General features: G+C 47.1%; 1 protein-coding gene across 1 annotated transcript; it reads right to left on the bottom strand.

The window, feature by feature from the left end:
• Positions 1-550: 550 nt before the first annotated feature.
• Positions 551-3012, bottom strand: GPR6 (G protein-coupled receptor 6). Its single transcript, XM_070556785.1, has 2 exons — positions 2825-3012; positions 551-2189 (listed from the first exon to the last, which is right to left on the bottom strand). The coding sequence occupies exon 2, from the start codon at positions 2168-2170 to the stop codon at positions 1070-1072; it is 1101 nt and encodes a 366-aa protein (XP_070412886.1). The 5' UTR covers positions 2171-2189; positions 2825-3012; the 3' UTR covers positions 551-1069.
• Between the last annotated feature and the right edge of the window lie 7707 nt (positions 3013-10719).

Genomic DNA, 10719 nt, shown 5'->3' with positions numbered 1-10719 from the left:
CAAGAGGCGCAGCTGGCATGCCTTCATCTACCTCATGAACATGATATATCTTGGAATCCTGTCTTAGAAGAATTTCTTTATTTTATGCCTGTGCATTTTGCTATAAGACCTGGCCAGCAAGGAGTAGACTTAGTCATTAAGAATTTTCAACAGTTAAAATTCTTTCCAGACTGGGAAAACTACAACTCACAGTTGTGGTTTCAGGATTCAGAAGTGCACCTGTGGTAAGATGGAGGAATGGTTTCAGACATCTTCTGGGCCTTGTCTTCCAAATCCAGCAACTAAGGGAGTAGGTTAATTTGCACTAACACTAATAATCCTTTAGTGTCCTGTGAATACTGTTACGTGAATGTGTTAATTCCTTCCTGCCCTCTTCCCATTATCTGGATTAGGTATTTCAGTGACAATTTATGAACAACGTTCAAATGCATACGATTTTTTACGTTAAGATTTTCACGGGAGGGAGTTGATACATAATAAACTTTTAAAGTAAATGCACTAATAATTCAGCTCTTAAATAATAATTTTATAGTCAGCCACATACCCCAAATTACATTTTTATAATGTGTTTATTTGTGTACAAAATATGTTATAATTTACTGATGCATGTGCAGCAAAATATTCTATCACATAAAACAAAAATACACCTTCAGCTCATTTTCCCCTGACCTTGAAAACAGCAACACTGTTTCGGCAGTTCAGCAGCTAAAAAAAAAGTGCTATAATTAAGCAGTATTGGAATGTCTTCACTTGACAAATGTGATGTACAATTTGAGTATACAGCCACATCTTTGTTATTTTTTTCACAGAATAGGAAACTCCACATCCTGAATGCCTCCAGAAGATACAAATATTTGTATATATATGTACACATGTATACACTGTATATGTAAAGTGCCAACAAGCCTCTTTGTCCTTGTGAGTTTGTTGCATGTGAATTTATTCTCTCTTGCTTTCCAAAGTCAGAGTCACACTATCGGGATCTCGGAGTTCATCAGCAGCCACCGAGAAGCTCATCAAAGGCTGGCTTGTTGGGGGTGTGGTGTTGGCGAGAGGACCGAGGAAGCCTTCAGACCTCACTGGGGGACCTGGAGCGGAAGGGCACTTTGGACTGGAAACAGCCACAGAACAGGAGCCACAGGGCGCGCTGGATCTCCTGGTTGCGGAAGGCATAGATGATAGGATTGATCATGGAGTTGTAGGTGGCGGGCAGCAGGGTGGCGTAGGTGTAGACAGCCGGGTCCTCGTGGCTGCCCACCACACAGTAGATGGCAAAGGGCAGCCAGCTGGCCCCGAAAGTGCCTAGCACCACGGCCAGCGTACCCACGCCCTTTCTGGTGGCGGCCAGGTGGGGCGGCGCCAGGCAGTGCTGCTGCAGCGCGATCTGGTGCGCGTGGCGCCAAACCACTTGGCAGATGCGCACATACAGGTGCAGCATGATGCCGAAGACAGCAAAGAAGGCTGCGGAGAGCAGCGCCACGTGGCTGCGAGTGAGCGGGCGCACCACGCTACAGGCGGCGCGCTCCGCCAGGCAGTTCCAGCCAAGGACCGGCAGCAGCCCAAGGCCTAGGGACACCGTCCAGGTGGCAGCGAGCAGAAGATGCACGCCCAACAGGGTCCGGCGGGAGTAGTAGGTAAGCGCGTTGTAGAGGGACAGGTAACGGTCCACCGTGATGGCTAGCAGGCTGCTGACCGAAGCAGCAAAGGAGGCCACGAGGAAGCCCACGATGAGCAGGCTCACGGTCTCGGAGGGCACCACGTACTGGAACACGAAGTGCAGAATGAGGCCACATCCCGCTAGCAGGTCGGCAGTGGCCAGGCTGCCCACCAGCACGAACATGGGGGTGCGCAGCGCTGGAGTGGACGCGATGAGCGCCACTACCAGCGCATTTTCGCCTGCGATCACCGTTCCCGACACGCAGAGCAGCACATCCCATGGATTCACCGCTGACAGCAGCAGCCCGGGCGGCCCCGCCGGTAGCTGCGAAGACAGCTCCAGCGACCCGTTAGCCGCGCCGCCGCCCCCCAGCGCCAGTGCCGCCGCAGGGGGCCCCCATTCACCGGCGTCCCTCGCCCCTGCCGCTGTAGCCGCTGTAACCGCTGTCGCCGCTCCCTCGGCCGCCACTGCCACCACCTGGGACTCGTTGAGCGATGAGGCGCTCGCGTTCATCGCGGCCGGACACTGCACCCTGTTTGGGGAGGGAGAGCAAGCGTTAGGTGTGCGGTTCAAGCCGCCAGGGAACTTCCGGCGCAGGTGCCCCGCTCATGTTGCCCATCCCACCTTGGGACCCCAGAGCAGAGCGAGGAAGCAGTGGTTAAGTGAGAACCACAAATAGATAAATACCTGTTGAACGAGTGAGCAAGTGAAACGCACATGGGTGCCCGCACGGATATCTGAGTTTTTGCACAGATATACACACGGATAACATGCACTCACAGGCACACCGATCAATCCCGTAAGTGTGCCCCTATTTTCACACTCGCGCATATGCACCGAGCTAGGGGTGACAGCCTCAGCCAGTCCCGCTGGGGCTCTGGCCAGCGGGGTCAGGGCCTTCTCCCAAACTGGGCTGCGGAGTCGCTGTCCGCGGTGCTGAAAGCGAAGTTTCTTCGATCGCCGAGCCCAGCGGGCTCTGGAAGCCACAGAGACCCCTGGGAAGGCTGCTTGAGGGGACAGAAGCTGGGATGATGTGTGCAGCGGGAGGGTGTGGAGTCAAGCTTGGCTCCATATCTCTGGCTTCGGGAAGGACTCATCCCTTGGCCATCCTTCACCCCTTCCTCTCTGCACACCCTCTAAGTTCCTCTCGGGAGCCCGGCTGCTCACCTGGGGAGTCAGGGCTTCACGAAGACTCTGATCATGAGCGCTGTGGCGGGGCACCAGGCTGCACTCCCGGTGCAGACCGAACCGATGCCTGCGAGGCGGCCGGGGCCGGCGCGGAGAGGAGCGCCGAGCGCCTGTGGCTGTGCCCGCGCCGAGAGTGAGACACACAGTAAGCGGCAGAAAAGGCGGCTAAGAGCAGCGCGCCTGCTGGAGATTGACAGGCAGGACGCGGTGACGTCAGGCTCCTGGCTCCCGAGTGCTAGCCCGGCACTGGCTCTCCTCGCCCGCCCATCAGTACCCCCTCCTGGTCTCCTCTCCCCCAACCAATGTCTCAGAGGGTTCAAGGAGGGAGGAGAAGCCGGAGCGGCCGCTTCCAGTCCAGAACCTCCAGGAATGGGTTGGGAAAAGAGAAGGAGAGGGAGAAAGGAGTGAAGAAGACTATGAGGCCGGGCGAGGAGGGTGAGCTGGGAGGGGAGGAGTGAGGGATGAGTTGCGCTGGCCTGGCAGCAAAGTCCACGGTCAAATGTCACTGAGGAGGCCAGGTCAAAGAAGAAGGAGAAGGGGGAGGTTGGAGCAGGGCGGTCTGACAGCAGAGTGACTAGCTTTAAAAAAATAAATAGTACTGCTTTGTAGATGGGAATGAACTGGTGGGGGGCCAGAGGGGCAGAGAGCTTTTCTTAAAGGATGTTTGAGGTACAGAGTGAGAAATGCAGAGTTGTGGGGAGCAGAGAAAAGACAGGATATCAAGGAAAACAATCTTTTCTTTGGAAGGTTACCTGTGCAGTTGTCCCCTCTTGACCCCCATTCCTTCCTCTCTCCCACTATCTTTCTTGAACTTTACACAGCAGGTTTCACCATGATCTTCCCAGCTGAAGGTTTCCCAATTTCAGTAGCTGAGAGTGCCCTTGGAACTTGCTCTTTAATTAAAGACCAGGTCTGTGTCTTGTTAGAAAAGAAGAAAACAGCAAAATGTGATTTACTTTCCTGGCAACAGACTTTGCCCCGTTAATTAGTACCCTATAAAACAAATTACAGGATGAAAATAGTGATAACTCAGCTGCACCAGACTTCAGTAGGCAGGAGTTTTATTTTCAGCCCAGATAAATCATCCTTTTGGTTTAAAGGTGTTTTGTTTTGTCAGTAAAATACGAGTATTAGATTTCTGCTTCTTCTTTTTTAACCAGCCAGAATCTCTAATAGCTGTACTTGAGCAAAAGCTAAAATAGTTGGCTCCATCCAAGGCTTTAAAATAAATGATTGAATATTGGCATGATGGCATTATACTGAGGCCACATCCATGATTTTCAGGGACCATATGCTCTAGGCAAGGTGAAAATAGGCAACAATTGTTATTGGTGCTTCCTCTATATTCCCTGTGCACCCTCTCCCCACTCCAGGCCTCGCTTTGCCACTAGCCCCGGGGATTAAAAAGGAAAAAAATATACTCAGACTGGAGTGGGAGGTGACTTTTTACCTTGACCTGCTCCCTCTAAACATGCCCCCCAAGTCTAGACTATTCCTGCCCTCTGCCTCAATGCAGCTGAACTTAACTAGAGGAAAGAAGGAGTGGTAGGATTCTTCAATTCTTTGCTGGAATAGCCAGTGTTGGTCCATACAATGAACTTACACGCAATCTCTCCATTTGGGGAGTTTATAAAATTCTCAGACTGCTATTTTCACGCACCCCCAAATTGGCTGAAGTTCTAAGTTTCTGAAAAGAGTCATTTTGAGTTTCAGTAAAAGATTGTCATCAAAAAGCCAAGAATGTTATTTCAGAGCTGTCAAGTGAACTGTTAAGTCACTGTAATAACATGTTAATCGTAAATTTTCCAAATGATCAGATAAAGGCCCAAGGGGAGGAGAATCCTTCTTAATGTCTAGATGTGTTACATTTTTGCATGCCACAATGGAGCAGAAAGTGTGGGATTAAAATTGAACAAACAGAGATCCTGTGTTTTGGACATCCTCAGGCTTTCACCATTGCCAAGAATGGACTTATCAGTGGTTTCAGGAGGAAGACAACACCTGTAGAATCATGTACATAAACACTGGTTGAGGGTATGTAGACTGTCTTTGGGTCATGCCAGTCTCTGGTTACCCCTCTCAGATGCTAGCTGGATCCTGAGAGCAGACAGGGCACATTCTTTCAAGCTCCTCCTTATCTCCCCCATGCCCACCCATCTCCTGGGACTAGAAGATGGGAAAGAAGAAAAGTGTGTTGTTCACTGTTTATGGATGGGTGTTAGATATACTTTATTGTCTGCTCTGTCCACAGCTCCTCACAAGTGCCTACTCTTCCAATGGTCTCCTAGAATGTTCAGCCTGTGAACCATATGACGTTTACTATCCCCAGCCTAGCTTTTAGGAGGAGATTAACACTTGATTCAAGGCTGGACAAGACCAGCCATCCTTTGCTGTGGACCAAATTTGCTGGACCAAACTCCTCTCCTTGAAAATTTGAAGTAAGAAACATTGTGACAATGGTCAGTCAGTGTTGGGCTCTGGATCTGAAAGATCATGATAAATTAGGGTTAAGCAGTCACGTTGAGCCTCGTGTGAAATGAGTACTCAGAGAAAGCCCATTGCAATTCAAGAATGAAACAGACGTGCAGAGAGGAACCGAGACGAAGGAGATCAAATGACTGAGAGACGGAGGGAAGGACCTCAGTCCCTGAATGTCTGGTTCCTGGCTCTGGCAGTCTAGATCCCTAGAAGCCTTGAAATTCCCATTTGTGTCTCTGCCACAAACCTTCCTAATCTTGAGCCACTGTGAGTGAATTTCTATTAGGTGAATACTTGATACTTGACCAAAACACACAACTAAATGTATTATTCATCCACCAACTTGTCTGGTCCCTGTTATGTTTTGGGATGTGTGAAGTTTGATTTCTGGTTTGTCGTTACAGGTTAAACTCATAGTGCCAACTCTGTGATGTGCACAAGGTATCGCTGGTGCTCCAGTGTATCGCTGTCTGAGGTTATGCCCAGGAATCACAACGTCTCAACCACAACTCTTTCTCTGGCTCCTTTGGGTTTCTCTTGTCTGTCTCAGTCTAACTCAGTGGTTCCCAGCCCTGGCTGCACATTGCAATTACCTAGAAAGCTTTTAAGAACTACCCACTCCTGGATCCCTGACACAGAGATACTGATTTATTTGGTCTGGAGTGAGGACAAGGCATCGAATTTCCTAAAGACTCTAATGAAAAGCCAGGGTTGAGAACACTCATCTAAGCAATCTTACAATTTCCTTGCCAGGTTAGCATGCAGTAGAACTCCTGAAATAATGATTCAGATTTTGGAACAGTTGTAAAAAGGAATTTTCGCAACAATCTACCTTCACGTTGCTTAGTGTAATTTCAGATTTAAGGTACTAACTAGACCTCCTCTGTAGACTTTTTTTTTAAGGAAGATTAGCGCTGAGCTAACATCTGCCTCCAATCCTCCTCATTTTTGCTGAGGAAGACTGGCCCTGAGCTAACATCCGTGCCCATCTGCGGGATGCCTACCACAGCATGGCTTGACAAGCGGTACATAGGTCCACACCTGGGATATGAACCAGCGAACCCCGGGCCAGTGAAGCGGAACATGTGAACTTAACCACTGCGCCACCGGGCCCGTCCTTGCAGACTTTTTATTTTTCACCCTCACACAGAACCCCCTTTAGGGCAGAAGACGAAGCCTGACTCTTGGTTCCTTCTTGGCCCTGATTAACTCAGTGGTCCCATCAGGGAGCTTTAAACTCTGATTGCTCTCGACCTTCTATTCTGCTGTTGATTTCAGGATACCTCAGCATCTGCTCCCTTCCTTGTTCTGAATTCACAGCCGTTTTCCAGTTGTGCCCTCTCCTGGCCCATATCTTTGCAAATCAATTCTGTTTTACAAAATTGGAGCTGCAGTCAGCCAAACTGTCTAGACCTTATAAAACTAGATTGGAAAGACCCATACTAGCAATTCTGGCCTCTATCTCTGAGCATCTGCAGACACCACACACACACACACACATGCTCCCTCTACTTGGTTCTTAAGAGACAAGCGGTACAGTTTTCTTCTGAGAAGTATAAGTCTATTTAGTGGTACAGAGATACTTGTGCTGACAGCTCAGGAAGAGAGCAGGTGCTTAGTGAGATGTATGAAGCTGTTGTGAAGAAAGACGCTTGCTGAAAGAGGCGGGAGTCACAAAGAGCCGTTGAATGCTCTTCACTGTTTGTCAGATCCAGGATGTTGGATGGAGTGTAATCTTTTGGGGACACATGCTTAGATAAGTGAGTGATATTCAAAATACTTCCTTTTTTCTGCTTTCACTTGTCCCTAGGGTTTCTTCTCTCCCTCAGGCATCAGTCATGTCATAATGTCCAAGGTACCTCCTTCCTCAGCATGTCCAAACACATCAGGGATGTTCCTGCTTCATGCCAGGTGAGCAGTGCTCACTCCAAAGGGCTGTGATCCAGGGAGGTCAGTATCACCTGATGGTTCCAGCACATTTAGAAAAGCAACAGACCACCACCATTATCATTACATGTCCATGAGATGCAGAACGCTGTGCAGGGCAGATGAAATTTTTTATTTAATTCAATTGATGAGCAACATTTATTTTGCATGAGAAACAAATCAGGAAAAATAATACCATTTAAAGACATACGTCCTATATCACAAAGAGTGAAAATAACTTTACTGAGTTGCATGGAGAACTGTATAATCTTTCCTTAGATTACTGGTGTACTGAAGAAGGGAATGAGAAAGTTGGTCCTATTGGTATGTTTGAAAAGTAGCACAGAGGCAGTCTTCTACTCTGCCATGCCTTACATTTTCAAAGAGCTCTGAAGCGCACACATTGGGTTCATACTCATTATCTCAATTTATTCTTTGAAACAATTACTTAGAGTTTCAGGTTATTTTCCTTAAGGATGAGACAACAGAAGTTCAGAGAGGTGAAGTGAGTTGTCCAAGGGCACACAGGACTTCAGCAAGTACATGTGTATAAGATATTGACAATCTCATGGGAAAGCAAGACAAACATTGATTCAACGTGTGCGAAGGTCTGTAGACTCCAAGACTCAAGGAGGCTTTCCCTTTGGATAGACCTGTCTAAAATGATGGAGGCTGAATTTTATACCTTCAATATTACTGTGAACAGCAGATGATAGATGGCCTTTTTCTGTTTTGTAAGCTGTTCTTCAAATGTATGTATTGTAAAAAAATTAAAGGGAATTTTGGAAGAAAAATATTCACCTATATTCCTATCAGCTAACCAGGATTGTTTTTTTTTTCTCCCCAGATTGTAAACCTCTTAAGGGGATGGACCAGTTCTAATTAATCTTTCCATCATAGGTACTCAATAAATGTCTATTGAATGACTATTTCCAGAATTTATCCACAAACCCATATATTTTATGAAGGTATATTGCGTAGTATTCAGTGTACTATGTGTACAATGTACAATATAAGTTTTCACTTTGTAATAAAGTGTATGTTGCCAACATTTTTCTATTTTACATGTAATTACTCTCCTACTTTTACCTAGTCTTTCATTCATTTAATAAGCATTTATTGAGCACCTACTACATGCTAGACATTGCACCAGAAAAGGAAGATGCCAAAATAAGAGCCTGTCCTCAGAAACAAGTAAACAGATTCCAAGAGAACAGTGTGGTACATGTTATAAAAGAGGTGATCACAGGGGTAATGGGGACACTCAGGAGAAGACTCTCACCCAGCTCAGAGGAATCAGAAGGCCTCTCAGAGGAGATGATGCCCAAGCTGAATCTTGAGGGATGAGGAACAGTTATCCAGGTAAGGAAGACATGGAAGTGGTCCAGACAGAGGGAGCTGCATGTGCAAAGGTGTGAAGTCAAGAGAACCTGGCACAGGTCATTGGGACTGTGGGTAGTTAATTGTGGCTGGCATGTCAGATGAAAGGAGCATAGATATACCAGGTAGATGAGACCAACTCATGAAGGGCGTCCTACACCACGGTACGAGTTGGATTTTTATCCTGAAGATAATCGGGAGCCAGTGACAGATTTTCCTAAGCAAGCATGGTTGATGTAATCAGACCTGGGTCCCTCTTACAACTTGCGGAGACCCACCAACAACGTTATATGGCAATAGATTAGAGAAGGGCAAGAGTGGAGTCAGGCAAACCACTGAGAGGCTGTTGCAGGAATCTCTACAGGAGATTCTGAAGGCTTACCAGGGGATAGTGATGGTGGGGAGTGGGGAAGTTGACGGATCCTTCAGATGTTTTGGACATTATATTAGTTTTAAAACTCTGGCTGCTGTAAAAGATAGCTCTTCAGCTCTTGGTGGTATAACATACTAGGGGGTGGTTTCTTACTCACATGAAATTCAGAACAGATTTTCTGACTGGCAGACGTCCTTTCACATGGTCAACCCAAGGACACAGCTCCTTCCATCTTGTAGTTCTACCCTCTGCTAGGACCTCAGAATTTTCAGGATTCACCATTTCAGCATCTCACCACTCTGGTGACTGGAAAATGAGCTTGGGGAATTCATCTTTGAGTATTTTTCAGAACATGTCTGGAAGTGGGGAGGGAGACAGACACAGGTAAAGGGAGAGAAGATATCAAAGATGACCTCCAGTTTTCAAGTGTGAACTGGAGTGGGATTGGGGAGGGGCAGAATGGTTAACGCAACTGGGGACATAGTGAGTTTGAGGTAGGACATCCATGTGCATGTCTCCACTAAGACGTTGAATGGAGGGGTTGCTTTGAAACTCAATGAAGAGTCTAGACTGGAAAAGTAGATTAGGGTATCTAATAATAATAATAATAATAATAAGGCTTCCATTCATTGAATGTGTACCATTTACTAAGGTATCCTATGGGGCGGATTCTGTTATCCTCATTTCATAGAAGAGAAACTTTGGACTAGGGGTGAATTAAGTTTGCCAGAGGGCTGGAAGGTGAGGGAGTCAGAATTTGAACCCATTTGTCTGAATCCAGTTGAAGGGAACTGAGGAACCTAAGTGAAGAGGACCGGGGACAGTCCCTTGGGGATTACAGTCTTTACAGGATGGTGGAGGAAGAGGCATCCACAGAGGAATTGAGAAGAGCAGAGAGGCAAGACCTATCATGGAAACCCAGCCTCAGTCAGTGAGGAGAGCATGTGGTATGGAGATCAGAGGAAGAGTGAGTTTCAGGAAGGGCCAAATTATACCCTGAGAGGTCAAATGAGGTAAGGTCAAGGAAGAGAAAGTACTAGCTGAACTCGGCTCGGTGGTTATTGGTGACTCTGGTGAAAGTGCAGGATGGAGGGCAGCCAGGCTGAAGTGAACGGGCTGGAAAGGAGGGGTGGGAAGGGGGAGTGCAGAAGTCTCTAGAAGGAGTTTGGCTTGAAGGAGAAGAGAGCAATAGGGCAGTAGCTACATAGAGATGTAGGTTCAAGGGAGAGCTTTTCCTTAAAAGTGGAAGAGATTTGAAGAGAAAAGAGACGGCTGAGAAGCCAGGGTTGATTTTAGAGAAAGAAGGTATTTGAGGGGGTAAACTGGTGGGAAACAGAGACAGAAAGGGTCTGCACGGCAGGTGGAGAGAGAAAGCTGAGAAAGGGCCAGGGCAGGAAGGATGAAGAGTACAGGTGGGGCCATACATGTGAATTTTAAGTGGAGAGCCAAGAAATCAAGAGATTGCTTCTAACTCCTTATGAAATCTGGGGAGGAGGACGCAAGCTAGTAGTGAGATGGTAAACGGAAGGGTCTTTACAGCTATCATTTTGGTGGCTGCACAATACTACATTGAGCACTGAGAGCGATGTTTGATTTACCATTCTCCTACCATTAGACCTTTAGATTGTTTATATCTTTGCTGTTGTAGATAACCCGACAGAGATTACTTTCGAGCACATAATTATTTTTATTTTGTATGATTACCTTGACAGGAAAA

The sequence above is a fragment of the Equus przewalskii genome, chromosome 9 (assembly GCF_037783145.1).
Source record: "Equus przewalskii isolate Varuska chromosome 9, EquPr2, whole genome shotgun sequence".
Lineage (NCBI taxonomy): Eukaryota > Metazoa > Chordata > Mammalia > Perissodactyla > Equidae > Equus > Equus przewalskii.
Note: the sequence above shows the minus strand (reverse complement) of the source record. Positions and strands in the feature narration are given on the sequence as shown.

Bases quoted from the DNA above. Each gene is read 5' to 3' on its own strand.
- GPR6 (XM_070556785.1), bottom strand. From the start codon at position 2,170: ATGAACGCGAGCGCCTCATCGCTCAACGAGTCCCAGGTGGTGGCAGTG.